The sequence below is a fragment of the Ceratotherium simum genome, chromosome 6, assembly GCF_057802395.1.
Source record: "Ceratotherium simum simum isolate JZ-2026a chromosome 6, ASM5780239v1, whole genome shotgun sequence".
Classification (NCBI taxonomy): Eukaryota; Metazoa; Chordata; class Mammalia; order Perissodactyla; family Rhinocerotidae; genus Ceratotherium; species Ceratotherium simum.
This window is the reverse complement of record NC_141905.1, coordinates 9,375,339-9,397,106: the sequence shown is the minus strand read 5'-3', so window position 1 is coordinate 9,397,106 and position 21,768 is coordinate 9,375,339. Positions and strand designations below refer to the sequence as shown.

At 46.9% G+C, this 21,768-nt stretch overlaps 1 protein-coding gene across 4 annotated transcripts in view; it reads left to right on the top strand.

The window, feature by feature from the left end:
* ALOX5 (arachidonate 5-lipoxygenase) overlaps positions 1–6,468 on the top strand; it is a 56,917-nt gene extending 50,449 nt beyond the window's left edge. For 3 of the 4 annotated variants that reach the window (XM_004432428.3, XM_087431854.1, XM_087431853.1), the window contains 7 exons: positions 217–420; positions 1,151–1,237; positions 2,933–3,111; positions 3,424–3,545; positions 3,918–4,018; positions 4,390–4,560; positions 5,728–6,468. In XM_004432428.3, the coding sequence (XP_004432485.1) occupies positions 217–420; positions 1,151–1,237; positions 2,933–3,111; positions 3,424–3,545; positions 3,918–4,018; positions 4,390–4,560; positions 5,728–5,907 (1,044 nt within the window). In that variant the 3' untranslated portion in view covers positions 5,908–6,468. Of the gene's footprint in view, positions 1–216; positions 421–1,150; positions 1,238–2,932; positions 3,112–3,423; positions 3,546–3,917; positions 4,019–4,389; positions 4,561–5,112; positions 5,228–5,727 lie in introns of those variants that run through there. The other variant, XM_087431852.1, reaches the window with a different exon arrangement.
* Positions 6,469–21,768: the final 15,300 nt, after the last annotated feature.

Here is a 21,768-nt window from a genome sequence, read left to right as displayed (position 1 = left end):
AGGAAGTTGTCCAGGGTCCCACAGGTAGTCGTGATGTAGCTGGGATGAGAAACACAAACCTTGGGCCCTCTGCCCTCCTCCATGATCCTCTCATGATTCATGAGTCGCTGTTTAAGAAGTTTGGATTCTTCTGGAATTTCCTGAGAGGCCAGGCTCTCCTATAGCTATAGTCTGGAACAAAATATTGCAATGTATTTTCTTTCTCCAATGTATCAGCTCAACCAAGTCCCAGGAGAGGAGAACCCCATTTTTCTCCCTTCGGATGCAAAATATGACTGGCTTCTGGCCAAAATCTGGGTGCGCTCCAGTGACTTCCACGTCCACCAGACCATCACCCACCTTCTGCGCACACACCTGGTGTCTGAGGTGTTTGGCATCGCCATGTACCGCCAGCTGCCTGCCGTGCACCCCATTTTCAAGGTACAGCAAGCTGCTGCCCCACCTGGTGGGGGAGGACATCCGGATATGGGGAGGGGAGAGAAGGGAGGGAAGAGGGGCACTGACATCCTCACGGGGAGTGGCCAGCAGAGAGGAACCCCTGGAGAGATGCTCAGGGGCTGTAATACCCCCGAGGAGAAAGCAGCTCGGAGCCTGTTGCTTCCTCAGGACGCAGGGCCTGGGCCTGACAAGTTTGAAGAGGCGAATGAGTTCAGTGTGGCCCTTGTCTGATCCCAAGTGGCAGCCACCACGATCACTGCCATCCTCTCTTCCTGAATCCTACAGGCACTGGCTGCTGGGGTGACCGTAGGCGAAAAATACCTTTATGTGCCTCAGTTTCTTCATCTGTAAAACAGAGATCAAATAGTACACCTGCCTCATAGGATTACTGTCAAGATTAGAGTAGTTAATAAATTCAGAGAGGTTAAAACAGAGCCTAGCACATGGTCTAGCTCTAGACAAGCCTAGACTGTATCATTTTTATCATTATCCTTATGGCTAAGCATCCAAGCCGCTCCCCCAGGCCTCCAGCAACTACACAGCATTGGAGGTCAGCACGCCCACCTTCGCTTCCTCCCGGAGCCCTAGCATCGCCCCTCCACGCTGGGCCGGGGTGGGGGTGTTGAGGGTCCCTGGGGCACCTCAGGAGGTGCAGACCTGGCCAGGAGGCCCTGCCCGTGCCTTCTCTGAGGTCTTCTCCTGCTCCACCCAGCTCCTGGTGGCACACGTGCGGTTCACCATCGCTATCAACACCAAGGCGCGCGAGCAGCTCATCTGCGAGTATGGCCTCTTTGACAAGGTGGGTGCCTCCCGCCCACTCCGTGCAGGGAAGAGCACAGCCCGGCAGGCACCCACTTCTCAGAACCTCAGTGGCCTCCCCCCGCGACCTGAGGTCCAGGTTTCGTCTCAGGAGACCAGGCCCCTGGCGCCGCAGGGATGGAGGCCTGGGAAGGGCGGGATGCTGGAGGTGCTCAGTGTGAAGACTCCCCAGGTTCTCTGGCCGGTGTCTGGCCCCTCCCACCCAGCCCCTGGGCGAGCTCTCCGCTTCTGAGCACTGCCTGCTGCTCAGCAACAGTTCTTCCTCCTCCCCTTTGACTCCCTGTCACCTCCTCCCACCCCTCCCCTGCCCCACCCTCTGGCATGTGGGTGTTCACCCTGCCTCCTGGCACCCACTCCTCACCTGTTAGACACTAGGGACCTGCATCTCCTCTCCTACTCTGCTGCCCATCACTCTGAGCATAGCCTCCCACCCTCTGCCCTTGCAGGCCCTCAGCACTCCCAGCCCACTTCCCCTCAGCAGGGCCTCAGGTCCCTGCCCCCTCCTCATACTCTCTCAGACAGCACCCCACCCCGTTTTGACCGCTCTGTAGCCTTACCACGCCTGGTCCTCACAGCAGTCCTCACCCTTGACCTTGCTGCTTCCCCACCTCCCATTAGTGAGCTGCCAGATGATCACGAAGGTTGAGCCACTATTTGGGTTGCAAATGAAAAAAACCCAACTGAAACCAGATGCAGCTGGGAAGGAAATGTATTCTTTCATCTGCCTGGACATGACAGGGGTGAGGGCGCCTCAGACCAAAACAGGCCAGGGACTCAGATAATGTGCCCAGGGTACAAGCACACTGGTTCCCAGCCTTGCTTTAAACCATGTTGGCCTCATTCTCCCAGACAGGCTCTGCAGACAGGCTTTCCCCCATGGGAGGGGGACGGGACCTCGTCACAGCAAGCTCCAGACTCATGTTCCTCCCAGTGACCATCATCTCCCATCCAAATAGAAAGTACTAGGGAGCACCTCTGATTGGTCCTGCTTGGGTCCAGCAACCACCATGGACCAGTGTCTGGCACCCCAGCACCCAAGTCCTTCCTTTAAGATTCTGTGTCCCGACTGACAGCCGTGCACGGCATGTGCCCGTGCATGCCTGCGAGCATGTGTGTCTGCCTCTCAGCTGCTGGGATGAGGACCAGGGTCCCTCCTTGAGCATCTCTCCAGCCCTCACCTAAGCACACAACAGGCCCTCAGCGGAGTTGTGTGGGTCCTGGGGGCTGGCATCTGCCCCTCTCTTCAGCCCAAAGATCGGGTCACCAAGAGCAGTGCTTGGACCCTGGGCAGCCTGTGCTCAGAACTAGAGCAGGCCCGAGGGCTGCCCCTGCCCAGGCCCCACACTGCCAGCTGTCCCTGCTGTGTTCCTCGGGTTGGGAGCTCGCCCCTCCCTCCTGCAGCTGCCCCCAGTCTCTGCATAGAGCCCTCCACTTCAGCCCCTTGCATTAGATGGGGCAGAGGCTCCTCCCTGTAACCTCCTCATTGGGCCGCCCTTGGCATTCTCTGAGTTAACCTTCCCTCCTAGCCTGCCTCACAGGACATAGGTTTGCCCCTCTGTATGCCTGGCGGTGACCCCACTGCCGCTCACAGGTTCTCATAGTAAGCTCTGGGGCTAGAAGGCTGGAGAGGAGGAGCCGGCTTCAGCTCATAGCACTCTTTCCCCTCTCACTCAAGGCCAATGCCACAGGGGGCGGTGGGCACGTGCAGATGGTGCAGAAGGCCATGCAGGACCTGACCTACCCCTCCTTGTGCTTCCCTGAGGCTATCAAGGCCCGGGGCATGGACAGCACAGAGGACATTCCCTATTACTTCTACCGAGACGACGGGCTCCTGGTGTGGGAGGCCATCAAGACGTGAGTGCACGTGGGCTGTGGGACGTGCTCTGCGCAGCAGGAGCAGAGGTCCTGGAGGAGTGGACCTGGGCATTGATGGACCAGGCCCAATGCCTAGATAGCTGACGCAGTGGCCAGGGGCCTGGCTGCGTTGTCAGGGCACTGATGGAGGAAGGGGGGTTTGTAGGGGGAGGTGGGTGTGTGACTTGAGTATGGACATTAAAGAGTAAGCAACAGGGTCACCAATGGGGCCCTGCCCTGGGGCCCAGGGCTCGGCTCTGCAGACCCTGGCTGGATCAGCCACTCCCGGCTGGGCCCGTCCTCCTGAGCCAGGTTCACAGCCGAGGTGGTGGGCATCTACTACGAGAGCGACCAGGTGGTGGTGGAGGACCAGGAGCTGCAGGACTTCGTGAGGGACGTGTATGTGTACGGCATGCGGGGCAGGAAGGCCTCAGGTAGGGCCCGGCCCAATTCTCCTCCGGCCTCTTCTGCTCTTCCCGGCACCTCTGACTTTCCCTGTGCAGCGCTGGCCTGTGGTCTCCACTTTAGCACCGGGGCTGGAGCTGGAGCCCCCAAGGGACCCCTGCCCACCAGTATGCCTCATGGGAACATCTCAGAGGCTGTCTGCGGCTCTTGAGAGCCCGGGTCAGAAATATCCGGAACACTAGGCCAAGCTGCTCTCCCCTCCCAGTGTGTCTTGCAGATACCTAGGCCCTCCAGCACTTGTGTGGGGAACCCAGGGACGGGGTAGGGGTGGAGTGGGTGTCTGCTGGTCAGGGGTCCCTCCCTGGCGGTGGGCCCTCAGCCAGCCCGTGGCTCCGCCTCAGGCTTCCCCAAGTCCATCAAGACCCGGGAGCAGCTGTGTGAGTACCTGACGGTGGTGATCTTCACGGCCTCAGCCCAGCACGCAGCCGTGAACTTCGGCCAGGTGGGCAAGGCCAGGGTGAGCCCTGCTGGCAGGAAACTGCCAGGGTCACCTTGACCGCTCCTGACGGCCGGGTCCGACCCTCTTCCTAGTCTTCCTGGGGGGGTTGTGCTGGGGGGACCTTGGCAGCCTCAGGGCCAGGAACTGGGTGTTCCCGGGACAGTTCTGCCCACAGAGCCGAGGGCTTTGGCCGCTGAGAGGGGGCTGTGGCCAGACTGCCCGGGCCCTGCTGCGGCGGGAGGAGGGGACAGAAGGAGGAGACACGGGTGGCCTGGGCTGCTGCCCTCCCCGTCGGGCAGGTGCGGGCATGGCCGGCTGCAGTGGGCAGCAGCTGGCTGAGGAGGGCCCCCACGTGTCTGTGGCTGTCCCCACAGTACGACTGGTGCTCCTGGATCCCCAATGCCCCCCCAACCATGCGGGCCCCGCCGCCCACAGCCAAGGGTGTCGTCACTGTCGAGCAGATTGTGGACATGCTGCCGGACCGCGGCCGCTCCTGCTGGCACCTGGGCGCAGTGTGGGCGCTGAGCCAGTTCCAGGAAAATGAGGTGAGGCCGAGAGGCGGTTCTGCCTCCTCTGGCGGGCAGGTCACCCCAGTTTAACCCATTCCTCAACCTCAGGGGTTTGTGATGCGGGCTCAGACTGGACACTTGCCAGCCAGGAATCCTGACTTCCAAGGCTGGTGGGGCCCAGGAGGTCCTCAGGCCTGAGCCTGGACAGAGCTCAGGGTGGGTGGGGCAGGAGAGCACAGGGGACTCTGCTCCACTGGTGACATTTCCCACAAGGGCACACCCACCCCTCCCCAGCTATTGACAAATCTGTTTCATGTGAGTTCCTCCCTGACACCCCAGAGGTAATGACTAAGAGTTTCCTGGGTGTCCTTCCAGGCATTCCATACACATACATCTTGTTTAACCTAATCCCGAAGCGGGTATCCCAGTAGACACAACCCCATGGCATTATGTCAGTGCTGCACAGAATGACTGTGCCAGTCCAACCAGCCCCAGACCTGTGGGCATTTTAGTGGGTGTTTAAGTTGCTTTAGGGCCTTTGCTAATGTGTTGGTCCCTCACTAACATCTTTGTATATGTGTTCAATAGGACCAGAGGATACATTCCTAGTAGAGGAATTTCTTGGTCAAAGAATGTTGAAACTGAACTGCCCTCCACAAGCTACATCCAAAAATCCCATCAATAGCATATGTTTCTCCCACCCTTTCCAGCCCTGGGTATGAAACTTTCCAATTCTAACAATCCAACAGCTTTTTAAAAGATATGTCTAGTTTTAATTTGCAGACATTTGTGCGAGTGTGCAAATGAGCACACCACCCAGGGCCTGGCCGTGGCTGTTCTGGGCTGGAGAGAAGGCCAGCACTGGCCCCTGAGCCCATGTTACCTTGAGCCCAGATGGGAAGGCAGGAATACTGTGTAGGATGGGGCCGAGCAGGACTCCACAACCACGTGCCCCGTACAGCCAGGACCACCACCAACCTCCACATTCCCCTGCACCGTTACACGTCCTTATAGCCACCCTGCAGTGGGGCAGTCATTTTTCCCATTTATCTGTAAGGCCCCAGCCCAGGAGCATTCCCAGGGCACTCTCAGCAGGCGGCAGAGGGTGGAGATGGGAAAATGAGCATATACTCCTTCCCTCGCCTCCCAAGAGATGGTCTCTAGGCATGCTCAAGGCCTGTCTGTTGGTGTTTGGGCCCTCAGCTGTTCCTGGGCATGTACCCAGAGGAGCATTTCATCGAGAAGCCTGTGAAGGAGGCCATGGCCCGATTCCGCAAGAACCTCAACGCCATTGTCAGTGTGATCGCTGAGCGCAACAAGAACAAGAAGCTGCCATATTACTACATGTCCCCAGACCGGATTCCCAACAGTGTGGCCATCTGAGTGGCTGTCTGAGCCAGTCTCACTTTATGACAGCCAGCTGCTCAAGGCTAGGCTGGGCACCCAGACTCCAGCCTGCCTGGGGCCAGCGGGCTCACAGGGCAGCCACAGGGCAGGCCCCCTGGCAGCTTGCTCCTCCGAGGCCCACCAGGATTCCTGGGAATTGAACCCTCAGGCCCCAGGCTGACTGGCTTCAAACCAAAGGCTGCCCCGTGTTGGGCCACGTTATAGCTAAGCTTTGGTGCATTTTCCTGTTTGTTCCTCAGTCTTTAGTGAATCTCATTCTTTGATGAAAGTGTGTAAACACTGCAGAGACTCCTCCTACACAGGGCAGGACTGGGTAGCTTCCTGCCCCATGCCCAGCTCAGCACTTCCACACCAGGCAGCTACAGCAAATCAGGATAACTGATAGATGTTTGTTCTTGTTGGAGATGTGGAATGATTATGTTCTGTTCCTTTTATGCTTAGTCCAATTTATTGCATATGGTAGGTGCCCAAATAGATTTATATTAAATGACTTAAGAATTGGTTGTCATAAAAATAAAGGAGTGCTTTTCAAACAGATCTCCTTCCACATGCTACATTCCACTCACCTCAGACAGCTCACATCCCCTCTCCTCCACAAAAAAAAAGCCATAATCATTGTGATTCCATCTAGGCAAAAGTCCCTCCCTGCCCAGTCTGGATATAAGGTGCTTTTCCCCTTTTCTTTGCCCAGAAATCTCCTACTCTTTCTTCAGGAGAAGGGGGAGGGGGAGGAGGAGAAAGAGAGGGTAGGGGAGGAAGAGGTAGAAGAAAGAAGGAAGAATGAGGAGGGGAGGAGGAGGGGAAGAACCACTACCAAATGGAAATTCTAGAAGTACAAAATATCTGGAAAAAAAAATAACTGAATGGGCTTAATGACAGAACAGAGATGACAGAGCAAAGAGACAGTGAACTTGAAGATAGATCAATAGAAATGATCCGATCTGAAGTACAGAGAGAGGTTTTTTTTTTTTTTTTTTTTGCATGAACAGAGCCTCAGAGATCTGTAGGCAATATCAAAAAGTTTAACATACATGTAATTGGAGTCCTAGAAGGTAAGGGGAGGTGAAAGAGAATGAGACAGAACAAATATTTGAAGAAATAAAGGCCAAAAAATTCCCAAATTTGATGAAAAACATAAATTTATAGCTTCAAGAAGTTCAGCCAAACCCAAGCAGAATAAATACAAAGAAAACCATACTTCAGAGCCAAACTCCTCAAAACCAGAGTTAAAGAGAAAATCTTGAAAGCAGTGACACATAACATATAATGGAATGATTTGAATTATAGATGACTTTTCATCAGAAACTGTGGGGGCCAGAAGACAATGGAAAAACTTTTTAAAGCATTGAAAGAAAACAATCACCAACACAGAATTCTGTAATCAGCAAAAATGTCCTTCAAGTATGAAAACAAAATACAGAAATTTTCAGGTAAAATAAAACTAAGACAATCTATCACCAGAAGACCCACACTACAAGAAATGCTAAAGAAAATTCTTCAGGCTGAGGGGAAATGACTCTAGAGGGAGACTCAGATCCTCAAGAAGGATAGAAGACTGTCATAAATGGTAAATATTTGGTAAATTAAAGAGTCTCCCCCCTTAATTCCTTTAAAACATATATGATTATTTAAAGCAAATATTATAACATTGTCATGTGGCATTTATAATACATGAGCCTAATACATATGAAGATAGTATAAAAGACAATGGGTATTAAATGGACTTTCTCAGTCTAATGGTTTCTACATCTTATATCAAGTGGTACAATATTAATTCTAAGCAGTTGGTGAAAATTTAAGTAGATAGATTATAATCCCTAGAGCAACCACTAAAAATAATGTAAAGAAGTATAGCTAAAAACCAATAGATGACTTAAAATGGAATTCTAAAAATACATAAATAATTAAAAGAAAATAGGAAAAGAGGAACAAAGAAACAAAAACAGAGGGAACAAACAAATCAAATAATAAAATGATAGACACAGAACCAACCATATCGATAATTACATCAAATGTTAATGGAGTAAAAAATCCAACTAAAAGGCAGAGATTATCAGAATAGATTTAAAAAATCAATACCCAACAATATGCTTTATACAATTAAATACTTTAAATACACAGCAGGGTCAGCAAATTTTTTCTGTAAAATATTTAGATTTGGTAGGCTGCATATAATCTGTTGCATTTTTTAAAACAATGTTTTAAAACTGTAAAACACATTCCTAGTTCAAGGGCCTTACAAAAATAGACCATGGGCTGGATTTGGCCCGTGGGCTGTAGTTTGCCAGCCCCTGGTGTAAAGAGACAGATAAGAAGATTTGTGAATGGCAGACAAGCACATAAGATGTACATAAATAGATGCTCAACATCATTAGTCATTAGGAAAATGCAAATTAAAACCACAGTGAACTACAACTACACATCTATGAGGATAGATAAAATTCTTGTATTTTATGTTGGTGACTGACAACACCAAATTTTGGCAAGGATATGAAAGAACTGTATATGAAAGAACCCTCGGAGCCAGCCCCATGGCCTGGTGGTTAAGTTTGGCATTCTCTGCTTTGGCAGCCCAGGTTCAGTTCCTGGGCGTGGACCTACACCACTTGTCAGCAGCCATGCTGTGGCGGTGACTCACGTACAAAATAGAGGAAGATTGGCACAGGTGTTAGCTCAGGGCGAATCTTCCTCAGCAAAAAAAAAAAAGAACCCTCACACATTGTTGGTGGGGATATAAAATGGTACACTTGCTTTGGAAAAACATCTGTTTAGTTTCCTATAAAACTAAACATATCCCTACCCTCTCTGAAACAGCATTCCACTCCTAGGTATTTACCAAAGAGAAATGAAAACATATGTCCACAAAAATTTTCTTAGCAGTTCTATTCATAATAGCTAAAAACTGGAAACAGCTCAAGTATCCAGCAGTAAAAAATGGATGAAGAGACTGGTATATTCATACAATGGAATACTATTCAACAATAAAAAGGAATGAGCTAAATGATAAAATAGCATAAATGAAACTCAAAAACATTCTGCTGACTGAAAGAACCCTTACACAAAATAGTGTATAATGTATGACTCCGTTAAAATTAAGTTTTAGGGCAAGCTAAAACCAAAAAATGAGAACAACGTTTGCTTTGGGAGATATGGGGACAGGGGTAGACTGGAAAGAGGTATAAGAATTTTCAGGATTGAGATAATGTTCTATATTTAATAGGGGTTTGGGTTACATAAGTGGATACCTTTGTCAAAACTCATCAAATGGTACACTTAAGATGTATGGATTTCACTATACGTAAATTTTACCTAAGAACAAAAAGAACCGAAAACAGATAATCTATGTGATGATACACAGACTGAAGTGGTTGGGGTGAAGTATACTTACTGCTCCCATTTACTCTGAAATGCATGAAAAACAAGTAAGTTGATAGATGGATGATAGAGTGATGAACAGAAGGAGATGTTTAGTAAAGCATATATAGCAAAATGTTAATTGCAGAATCTAGGATATATGTGTTCTCACTGTACAATTAGTTAAACTTTTAGTCAATTATCTCTCAATAAGAAAGATAAAAATTAAAATAGTAGCTGCCATTTGTGGAGAGCCTACTATGGGCCAGGAACTTGATGGATATTCCTTTATTTGATCCTAACAACAACCTTTCAGGATTGAGATTATCATTCCTAATTTTTTTTCTATTTTTAATTTTTTTTATTGTGAATTTTTTGTTGTACATTATTGTTTGTCAATCACCATATAAATGCATCCCTTCACCCCTTGTGCCCACCTCCCCACTCCCCTTGCCCCTGGTAACCACCAAACAGTTCTATCTGTCCGTGTGTTGGTTTATCTTCCATGTATGAGTGAAATCATGCAGTGTTTGTCTTTCTCTCTCTGGCTTATTTCGCTTAACATAACACCCTCCAGGTCGATCCATGTTGTTGAAAATGGGACCATTTTGTCTTTTTTTATGGCTGAGGAGTTTTCCATTGTGTGTATATATATATCTATACACACCACTTTTTCTTTATCCAATCATCAGTCAAGGGACACTTGGGTTGCTTCCATGTCTTGGCTATGTGAATAGTGCTGCAATGAACATAGGGGTGCATAAGCCAATTTGGGTTGTTGATTTCAGGTTCGTTGGGTAAATACCCAGTAGTGGGATAGCTGGATCATAAGGTATTCCTATTTTTTTAAATTTTTTGAGGAGTCTCCATACTGTTTTCTATAGAGGCTGCACCAGTTTGCATTCCCACCAGCAGTGAATTAGAGTTCCCCTTTCTCCACAGCCTCTCCAGCATTTGTTGTTTTTTGTCTTGGTGATTATAGCCATTCTAACGGGTGTAAGATGATATCTTAGTGTGGTTTTGATTTGCATTTCCCTGATGATTAGTGATGTTGAGCATCTTTTTATGTGCCTATTGGTCATCTGTATATCTTCTTTGGAGAAGTGTCTGTTCATCTCCTCTGCCCATTTTTTGATTGGGTTGTTTGTTTTTTTTTGTTATTGAGTTGTGTGAGTTCTTTATATATTATGGAGATTAATCCCTTGTCAGATATGTGGTTTGCAAACATTTTTTCCCAGCTGGTGGGTTGCCTATTCATTTTGATCCTGGTTTCATTTGCCTTGTAGAAACTTTAATCTGATGAAGTCCCACTTGTTTATTTTTTCTTTTGTTTCCCTTGTCTGAGTAGACATGGAATTTGAAAAGATCCCTTTATGGCCAATGACAAATAGTGTACTACCTATATTTTCCTCCAAGAGTTTTATAGTTTCAGGTCTCACCTTCAGGTCTTTGATCCATTTTGAGTTAATTTTTGTGTATGGTGAAAGAAGATGGTCTACTTTCATTCTTTTGCATGTGGCTGTCCAGTTTTCCCAGCACCATTTATTGAAGAGACTTTCCTTTCTCCATTGTATGTTCTTAGCTCCTTTGTCAAAGATTAGCTGTCCACAGATGTGAGGTTTTATTTCTGGGCTTTCAATTCTGTTCCATTGATCTGTGTGTCTGTTTTTGTACCAGTACCATGCTGTTTTGATTACTATCACTTTCTAGTGTGTTTTGAAGTCAGGGATTGTGATGCCTCCAGCTTTGTTCTTTTTTCTCAGGGTTGCTTTAGCTATTTGGGGTCTTTTGTTGCCCCATATGAATTTTAGTATTCTTTGTTCTATTTCCATGAAGAATGTCCTTGGGATTCTGATTGGGATTGCTGTGAATCTGTAAATTGCTTTAGGTAGTATGGACATTTTAACTATGTTTATTCTTCCAATTCAAGTGCATGAAATCTTCTTCCATTTCATTATGTCATCATTGATGTCACTCAATAATGTCTTATAGTTTTCATTGTATAGGTCTTTCACTTCCTTGGTTAAATTTATTCCTAGATATTTTACTCTTTTTGCTGCAATTGTAAATGGGATTGTCTTCTTGAGTTCTCTTTCTGTTAATTCATTGTTGGTATATAGAAATGCAACTGATTTCTGTAAGTTGATTTTGTACCCTGCAACTTCGCTGTAGTTGTTGATTACTTCTAATCGTTTTCCGATGGATTCTTTATGGTTTTCTATATATAAGATCATGTCATCTGCAAACAGCAAGAGTTTCTTCTTCATTGCCTACTTGTATTCCTTTTATTCCTTTTTCTTGCCTAATTTGCTCTGGCCAGAACCTCCAATACTGTGTTGAATAAGAGTGGTGGGAGTGGGCACCCTTGTCTTGTTCCTGTTTTCTGAGGGATGGCCTTCAGGTTTTCCCATACTCCTTTTGAGTATGATATTGGCTGTGGGTTTGTCATATATGGCCTGTATTATGTTAAGGTACTTTCCTTCTATACCCATTTTGTTGAGAATTTTTATCATAAATGGATGTTGGATCTTGTCAAATGCCTTCTCTGCATCTATTGAGATGATCATATGGTTTTTATTCCTTGTTAATGTGGTGTATCACATTGATTGATTTGCGGATGTTGAACCATCCCTGTGTCCCTGGTATAAATCCCACTTAATCATGGTGTATGATCTTTTTAATGTATTTCTGTATTTGGTTTGCCAATATTTTGTTGAGGATTTTTGCATCTATGTTCATCAGGGATATTGGTGTGTAGTTTGCCTTCTTAGTATTGTCTTTGTCTGGTTTTGGTATCAGGGTGATGTCGCCCTCATAGAATGTGTTGGGAAGAGTTCTATCTTCCTCTATTTTTGGAATAGTTTGAGAAGGATAGGTATTAAATCTTCTTTGAATGTTTGATAAAATTCTCCAGAGAAGCCATCTGGTCCTGGACTTTTATTTTTTGGGAGGTTTTTGATTACTGTTTCAATCTCTCTGCTTGTGATTGGTCTATTCAGGTTCTCTATTTCTTCTTGATTCAGTTTTGGGAGGTTGTATGAGTCTAAGAATTTATCTATTTCTTCTAGATTGTCCAATTTGTGGGCATATAGTTTTTCATAGTATTCTCTTATAATCTTTTGTATTTCTGTGGTATCTGTTGTAATTTCTCCTTTTTCATTTCTAATTTTATTTATTTGAGCCTTCTCTCTTTTTTTCTTGGTGAGTCTGGCTAAGGGTTTGTCAATTTTGTTTATCTTCTCAAAGAACCAGCTCTTTGTTTCATTGATCCTTTCTACTGTTTTTTTTTTAATTTAAATTTCATTTATTTCTGCTCTTATTTTTATTATTTCCCTCCTTCTGCTGACTTTAGGCTTTGTTTGTTCTTCTTTTTCTCATTCTGTTAGGCGTAGTTTGAGGTTGCTTATTTGGGCTTTTTCTTGTTTGTTAAGGTGGGCCTGTATTGCTATGAGTTTCCCTCTCAGGACTGCTTTTGCTGCATCCCATATAAGTTAGTATGGTGTATTTTTGTTTTCATTTGTCTCCAGATATGATTTGATTTCTCCTTTAATTTCATCAATGATCCATTGGTTGTTTAGTAGCAGGTTGTTGAGTCTCTACAACTTTGTCACTTTCCTGGTTTTTTTCTTGTAGTTGATTTCTAGCTTCATGGCGTTATGGTCGGAAAAGATGCTTGTTATGATTTCAATCTTTTAAAATTTATAGAAGCATGCCTTGCCTCCCAACATATGGTCTATTCTTGAGAATGTTCCATGCGCACTTGAGAATAATGTGTAATCTGCTGTGTTTGGATGGAGTGCTCTCTATATATCTATTAAGTCCATCTTGTCAAGTTTTTCATTTAAATCCATTATTTCCTTATTGACTTTCTGTCTGGATGATCTATCCATTGATGAAAGTGGGGTGTTAAGATCCCCTACTATTATTGTGTTGTTGTTAATATCTCCTTTTAGGTTTGTTAATAGTTGCTTTATGTACCTTGGTGCTCCTGTGTTGGGTGCATATATGTTTAAAAGTGATATGTCTTCTTGGTGGAGTGTCCCTTTTATCATTATATATTGCCCTTCTTTGTCTTTCATTACCTGTTTTATCTTGAAGTCAACTTTGTCTGATATAAGTATGGCAACACCTGCTTTCTTTTGTTTGCCATTAGCTTGGAGTATTATCTTCCATCCTTTCACTCTGAGCCTGTGTTTGTCTTTAGAGCTGAGATGTGTTTCTTGGAGGCAGCATATTGTTGGGTCTTGTTTTTTAATCCATCCCACCACTCTGTGTCTTTTGATTGGAGAGTTCAGTCCATTTACATTTAGGGTAATTATTGATATATGAGAGCTTACTGTTGCTATTTTATCACTCATTTTCTGGTTCTTTTGCATTTCTTTTGTTTCTCGTCTCATGTGTTTCAGACTACCAATTCAGTTTGGTCGTTCTATATGGGGGTTCTCTTAGTTTTCTCTTTATTTATCGTGTGTGACTCTGTTCTGATTATTTGGCTAGTGGTTACCATAAAGTTTGTATAAAAAATCTTGTGGATGTGCTAGTCCATTTTTTGGTGGCCTCTTATTCTCTTAGACTAAGTTGATTTGATCCCTTTCCTCTTCCCCTTTTAAGTTATTGTTGTCACATCTTATTCCTTCTTGTGTTGTGAGTTTGTGTTTAAAGTGATGAGGTTGCATTTATTTTTGGTGTTTTCCTTCCCTTGATCTTTGGCTTTATAATTAAGTGTTTGCTAATCTATTCTGATAGCTGCAATTTTTCTGGTTTTGTCGACCTATTTTCCTCCTTGTTCAAAACTTCAAATCCTCTTTCTCTTTTTTTTCTCAGGCATGAAGAACTTCTTGAGCACTTCTTGTAGTGGGGGTTTTATGGCAATGAACTCCCTTAGCTTTTGTTTATCAGGGATAGTTATTATTTCTCCATCATATCTGAAGGATATTTTTGCTGGGTAGAGTATTCTTGGCTGAAAGGTTTTGTCCTTCAGAATTTTGAATAGATCATTCAATCTCTCCTATCCTGTAAAGTTTCTGTTGAGAAATCAGCTGACAGCCTGATAGGAATTCCTTTGTATGTTATTATTATTATTATTATTATTATTATTATTATTATTTGTCTAGCTGCCATTAATATTTTTTCTTTGTCATTGACTTTTTCCAGCTTTACTACTATATGCCTTGGAGAGGGTCTTTTCATGTTGATATATTTAGGAGATCTACTTATTTCATTCACTGGTATTTCCAGTTCCTTCCCCAGGTTTGGGAAGTTCTCAGCTATTATTTTTTTGAGAAAGTTCTCTGCTCCTTTTTCCCTCTCTTTTCCCTCTGGAATACCTATAATCCTTACGTTGGATTTCCTAATTGAGTCAGATATTTCTCGGAGAGTTTCTTCATTTCTTTTTAGTCTTAGTTCTCTTTCCTCCTCCACCTGGAGCATTTCTGCATTGCTGTCCTCAATATTGCTAATTCTTTCCTCCATATTGTCAGCCCTGATGCTTAAGGCTTCCAGATTTGTCTTTATCTCCTCTATTGTGTTTTTCACCTAAGATTTCTGATTGGTTTTTCTTTATAGTTTCAATCTTTTTTGTGAAGAAATTCTTGATTTCATTGAATTGTCTGTGTTTTCTTGTATTTCATTGAGCTTTTTTATGATGGCTATTTTGAATTCTCTGTCATTAAGGTTATACATTTCTGTGCTTTCCGAGGTTGACTTCTGGGCACTTGTCATTTTCCTTTTGGTCTGGAGATTTAATATATTTTTGCATAGTGCCTGTCAGTGTTGGCTTATTTTTCCTCGTAGTGAAAACATCTGGTCACAGTTTCCTCTTGCCACCTCTGGTTGGGGATCAAGGGCTGTGTATTCGGTGCCTGCCTTGATCTGCGGGTGCTCTGGTCGGCCCCTGGCTGAGCTGAGGTGCAGCTGAGCTGAAGTGCCACTGATCTGAAGCACAGCTGAGCAGAGGCTCTTGGGGGTGAAGAGTGGGAACAGCTGGAACTGGAACATGGGAACAGCTGGGACTGGAGTGCAGCTAGGCTGAAGCAGCTGGGGCTCAGTTGCAGGTGGGTTGAAGCAGCCACAGCTGAAGTGCGGCTGGGCTGAAGAAGCAGGAGCTGGAGTACCACTGGGCCAAAGAAGCTGGAACTGGAGTGCAGCTGGGCCAAAGTTGCTGGTGCCAAGTCAGCTGGAGCCTGAGTGCAGCCCAGCCAAAGCAGCTGGGGCCAGGGGATGGTAGAGCCAAAGGAGTTGGGAGTGGGGCACGGTTGAGCTGATGCAGCTGGGGCTGGGGCACAGTTGAGCCAAAGGAGCTGGGGCTGTGGTGTGGTCAAGCCAGAGAAGCTGGGGCTGTGGCACTGTGGGGCCTGAGCTGCCACCACCTCTGGTGTAGGGGCATGGGCACGCCCCACCACTGGTGGGGCCGGGGCACTGTGGGGTCACTGAGCTGGGAGGTTACTGCTGCTGGTGCCTGGGCACTGGGGGCCTGCCACCTCTGGGGCCTGGGCACAGGCGCACTGTTGCAGCCACTGGTGCCCGGGCACCTGGGGGCCACTGTCTCTGGAGCCAGGATTTGGGTGCACTGCCGCCACAGGTGCCGGTGCTTTGGGGAGCTGCCACCTCTGGAGCTGGGGCTGAGCTGAAGCACCGCTGTACCGAGGCTGCAGGGCTACTGTGCTGAAGCGCCGGGTGGGCAGGTGGGTGAGGGGCACTTACTTTCGCCTCCCCGATCTCAGAGGTTTCTCACCTCACTGTCACTGTCTGCTCTCCTGAGGGGCTAGCTTGTTGAAAGTACCCTCGACACAGTGCTGCGCCTTCCATAGGGGGATTCCCCACCGGCTGTGAGGGGTCTTGGAGAGTGCTGGTTTTCCCACTGAGAGCCCCCCTCTCCCACGCCGAGACCTGCGTGGTCTCAGTCTCAGGGTTGCAGTCCTTGGGGAAGGAAGGGAGCTCCTCTTACCTCCTTCCACTTACTCTGGGGATTCCAGCACCTCAGTCCTCAGGTGTATGGCTGCCTGGGTGCCTCAGATGTCTCCTGTGTTGTGTGACTAGCTTCTTTTGGAATATGAATGTCCTTTTTGTTGTGTTTTAGAGGGGGAGAGTTCAGTGGGGGGAACTCACTCTGCCATGATGCTGACATCACTCCTATCGTTCCTAATTTTTGAATAAGAAAAATCGGACTGAGAGAGAGATTAATTGCCTGAGTTCATCCAGCTGGTAAATAGCTGAGGCTGGATTTAAACCTAATATGACAGGAATGTTGAAAGACTGAAAAATATGCCTGGATTTGTTTTTATCTACAATGAAAATAGATCTATTGTGGGTTTTTTAGAAATTAAAAAAACTTTATTTTTAAAGCAAAAAAACATTTTAAAATTTTCATAATGTTGAAAAAACTCATGAACTGCACTTATTTGCCACTTATATAAAAACAAAGAGTTAATGTTCTTATATCATAAAAAGCACCTATGATTAATGTAAAAATACCTAAAAAATATAAGAGAAATGGTCAACGCATGGAAATTCACTAAACAGACATGGCCAGTAAACAAAAGATGCTCAATCTCATCTATCTGAGAAATGCAAAGTAAAACATCAATGAGATATGAAGGAATGACAATCATTTTAATAACAATTTAAAAAATAACAGCCACATGAGGCAATGTAAGGACAGACATTCATGTTCTCACAGTGGGAAGATAAGTGAATAATTCTGCAAGTCAGTTTTGCAACTTCAAAGTTAAAATGTCTCTACCCTTTTTTCTACTTCTAGGAATTTATCTTCAGAACTACCCCTCCCTCCTACCCACACACCCCCAAGTGTGCAAAGATAAATATCCTGGTTGTGGATTTCAGCCTTGTTTCTAATACCAAAAATTAGTAAGCAACTTAAAAATCTATATCAATAAGAATTTAGTAAACTAAATTCTGCATTAGTTAGATTAAGGTCAATACGTATGTTCTGTCATAGAAAAATATTAGACCAGTTGTTAGGTGAAAAAAGCAAACTGCGAAGTGGTGTGTCATGTGTCTGCAGCACGCATCGTGCTTCATTTATATACAAAAATATACGATGCCTCAACTACCTGACTGTGGCTCAGAACCCCCTGCCTGGGCCCTCATCTGCGCCCTGCCCACCCAGCAGGGACCCAGCGCTGCTCCTGCTCAGGGCCTTCCCCCTAGAAAGGGACTGAGTTTGATTTCCTTCCTCTTTTGCTTTTATTATGCTGACAGCTTTGACTGTTATATGCCTTCCCCTCCCCTCTTAGTGTTTCCTCAGACATTTCATCTTTTCCAAAGAGAGGCCAGCCACCCCTGGCCGTCTGGTCAGCTCGATTTTAGCCCCGGGGTCTTCCTCCTCCCACCAGTCTGACACCCCAAGTAGCGAGGAGCAGTGAGTGCATCCTTGGCAGAGCCAAGGGCAGAGCCACACTGAGCCCCCGGTCCCTGGGCCCTCGGTCCCCTCTGACATCCATCTGGCCTGCTGTCCTTCCAGGCCTGGAGGAAGGAACATTGAGTAGATCCTTTAACAAGGGAACCATGGAGACTTATTAGCACTGCCTTGATCTCTAAAAGCTACCCTCGAAGGGGCACAGCAGGGCTGGTCAGCCCCATTCCACAGATGAGGACACCGAATGAAGCTCAGCAAAGATCAAGAACTCAAGAGAGGCTGCCAGCCTGAGGGGAGCTGGGCCCACCAGGCCAACCTGAGGCTCTCCTGCAATACCTCCGGGTGAACTCGCACCAGAGGACCTTTCATCTCCAACATTTTAAGAATCTACCTCAAGTGCCTCTGAAGCAGTGAAGCCTTTGCCACCAGGTCTCTGCGGGGCAGGACTGCAACAGAACAGGAGTTGGTCAGGTAGCTGCTAATTCAACCCAGCGGGCAGCACTGCTCCCAGGAACTCAACATCTTCCTCCACGTCCTCCATCTTAAATGGTGGGATGAGCCCAGAGATGCCAACACTGATCCTTGGGCCTGGGCCTCTGCAGGGCTGAATCAGAGGGGGTGGGAGAATTGGAAATTGGCTGCATTTCCTCCCAGACACCTCAGAAACTGGCTGAGATCTCGAGGGTGGGTTGGGAGGAGAGCCCTGAGTCAGAGCATGACTAGAGCAATGCCCTCGCTGGGCCTCAGTTTCCCAGCTACATGCAGGGGTCAGACTAGTGTAGCTGTTCTTAGTGTTGGGTGAGAGATGTCGAGGGGAAGCACAGACCACTTTGAAAATCAGATAAAAGCTATGGGCATTTCCTCAGGAGCGTAATACAGCACTCACACGGTCCTTGGGGGACCGCACACTTCCTGTGGCTGAGGAAAGAGCGCCTGCTCCAGGGTGCCCAGAAGACTGGATTTTATGGGCCAGAAAAGTTTAGAAAAAAAATCTTGAGGCACCTTGTGGGTTACCAAGTTTTTGTTGGTAAGAACCAAGCAGTCAAAAAAAAACATTCCCACCAAGAGCTCCATCTACTATCATCACTACTTCATAACAGGACATTTTAACAACAGGAAAAAGAATAATACGATTAATGGACAACTCAACTCTTTCTCGCATACAACCTATGTTGCCTTTTTTCCTATCTCCCCCTGGACCCCTGCCAACTATGCCACAGCAGTGCTGGGAACCACACCCAAGCCAGCTCATTTCAGGGGGAGTGCCTGATACTATGCATCTCGCCTAGAGATGGAAGGTGGAACAGGAGGACCAAAGTGGAGCCCAGGCTTGGCTCCCTGAACCTCTGGACTTCCAGACCCCTCCCCTCACGTGCAAGTGACAGAGGTCACACCAGCAGAGTCTGGATTCTGCTCCTTTCATTTTGGCTTCAAAAGGCAGCTTGGGAGAGGCAGGGCAGACATGGGCTTCTCTGATGGCTGAGGGGCTGGGCCCTGCCACCGCAGAGGAACTTTCAGCTCAGGAAAGCATGCTCTTCCCCTCTTCCTCTTACCCTCCTGAACTGCCCCTCTCAGCTCCTTCCAGACCCAGCAATGTAGAGGTGTAGCAGGACTCCTGGTCACTGTGGCACTTCTGAGCCTGCAAACAAGGACAGGCCTTGGAAAGGGGCTCATCTACACCTCTGACACCACATGGCCATGCACCAGGAACTCTAGGGGCACCATTCACACAGACCAAGGGTTGGCAAACTTTTTCTACAAAGGGCCACAAACATTTCAGGCTTTGCAGGCCATATGGCCTGTCCCTCTATTCAGGTTTGCCATTGTAAAAGGAAATCAGCTGAATACAATAGGAAAATGAATGGCCAAGGCTGTATGCCCGTAAGTTGACTTGCAAAACAGGAGGCTGGCCTGCAAGCAGTAGTTTGCCACCCCCTGACACAGAGGATTGAAAGTGCCCCCTAGAGGTGTGCCATGCAGCAGCCCTACAACACCATCACTTTGTGGCCAGTGCCAAAGGGCAGAAAGGGCTGGGGGCAGCATTGTCTTAAGCCTGCCTGCAACAAGACCCCATTTGATGTCCCTTTAGCCAAACTCATTAAATTTATTGGGTCCCCAAAGCACAGAAGCTCCTCTCCGGAGCCCCCCACTTCACCTCTTACAGAAGCCAGTTCCCCGTCCAGCTCCACCCTCCTCACCACTCCCTCCGACAGTTGAGCGCCCGAGCTCAGGGCGCATCCTAGCTTCCCTCCTTCCTAGATGCACGCGCCTAAGCAGGTTCAGCTGCTCTGTGGTCACGTCCTCCTCTAGGAGCGTCAACAGCTCCACTCAGTTCTGGGGACCTTTTCTCTGCAGAAGGCAGGCAAGGGGACACTTGGCAAACTACCCTCCTGCTTAGCTCTCAAGTCTCCTGGCAGCCTACCGTGGTGCCCTTAGCTTGTGGATAGATTCTCCTGGTTCATCAAGGGCACAGTGTGTCCCAGGACAATCCTGGCCTCCCTCTTTCCACTCATGCACAGGTAAGGCTGTGTGCCCACCCTCAGCACTCAAACCCTGTGAGTGGTTTGCAGTCTTGAGACCAGAGGATCAATGGCCCTAGCATTACTCAGGGAAGCCTGTCAGGAGCCAGAAGATGCAGCCAGGCAATCCTGCTAGTCCTCCCTGGTTCTCTCTCAGCTGGGCTGTGGTTCAGTAAACGTTTCAACAGATAAGGCCTTATTCACAATAGCCAAGACTTGGAAGCAACCTAAGTGCCCATCAAGGGACGAATGGATAAAGAAGCTGTGGTATATATACACAATGGAATACTACTCAGCCATAAGAAACGACGAAATCCAGCCATTTGTGACAACATGGATGGACATTGAGGGTATAATGCAAAGTGAAATAAGTCAGAGGGAGAAGGCCAAATACCGTATGATTTCCTTCATTAAGTAGTAGATAATAACAACAATAAACAAACACATAGGGACAGAGATTGGATTGGTGGTTACCAGAGGGGAAGGGGGGAGGGTGGAGGGTGAAAGGGATAATTCGGTACATGTGTGTGGTGATGGGTTGTAATTAGTATTTTGGTGGTGAACATGATGTAGTCCATGCAGAAATAGAAGTACAATGATGTACACCTGAAATTTTTGCAATGTTATAAACCAATGTTACTGCAATAAAAAAAAAATAAAAAAAAAATTAAAAAAAAAAAAAAAACAGATAAGGCTAGTTAAGCAATAGACTATTCCAACGGTCACGCTGCCATACATACCCTGAACTTGAGTCTGGCTTCTCTCAGGGCGGTGAGTCCAAGCAAAGCCTGGATGTTTGAAATAAGCATACCTGGGGCCGGCGCCGTGGCTTAGCGGTTAAGTGCGCGCTCCACTGCTGGCGGCCCGGGTTTGGATCCCGGGCGCGCACCGGCGCACTGCTTGTCCGGCTACGCTGAGGCGGCGTCCCACATACAGCAACTAGAAGGATGTGCAACTATGACATACAACTATCTACTGGGGCTTTGGGGAGAAAAAGGGAAAAAAAGGAGGAGCATTGGCAATAGATGTTAGCTCAGAGCCAGTCTTCCCCAGCAAAAAGAGGAGGATTGGCATGGATGTTAGCTCAGGGCTGATCTTCCTCACAAAAGAAAAAAAATAAGCATACCTGTGTGAGCTGCTTCAGTTTTCACTCCCACGCCCACACCCCCTCCAGAACTCTCCCTCCCCACCAACCACCAGTGTCTGGGGGAGCCTCCCTCCCTTACAGGGACAGACTGAGGAAGACACCCCTCCAGAGGTGGCATGATTTTCTTCCCTGATGTGCAGGCCAGAGGAACCTGGGAAGGGATCAAGACCACTGGAGTGCCTGCCCATGGTCCCAGCCTCCCTGCAGGAAAACGCTTACATGGCGAAACTCCTTTTTAAAGAAATGCTTTATTGCTGCAATTAGACACCTCATGTACAGCACAAATGACCCCCCAGTACAGAGAATTATTCAAGTGGTAATACTGAGAAACAGTGAGCATACACAAAAGGATAGAAAACTAGACATTTAGGTAACTAGAAACTTCCTAAGAAAAACTTCAAATGTGAAGTGCCTTTTAGAAACTACACCACACATGCCAG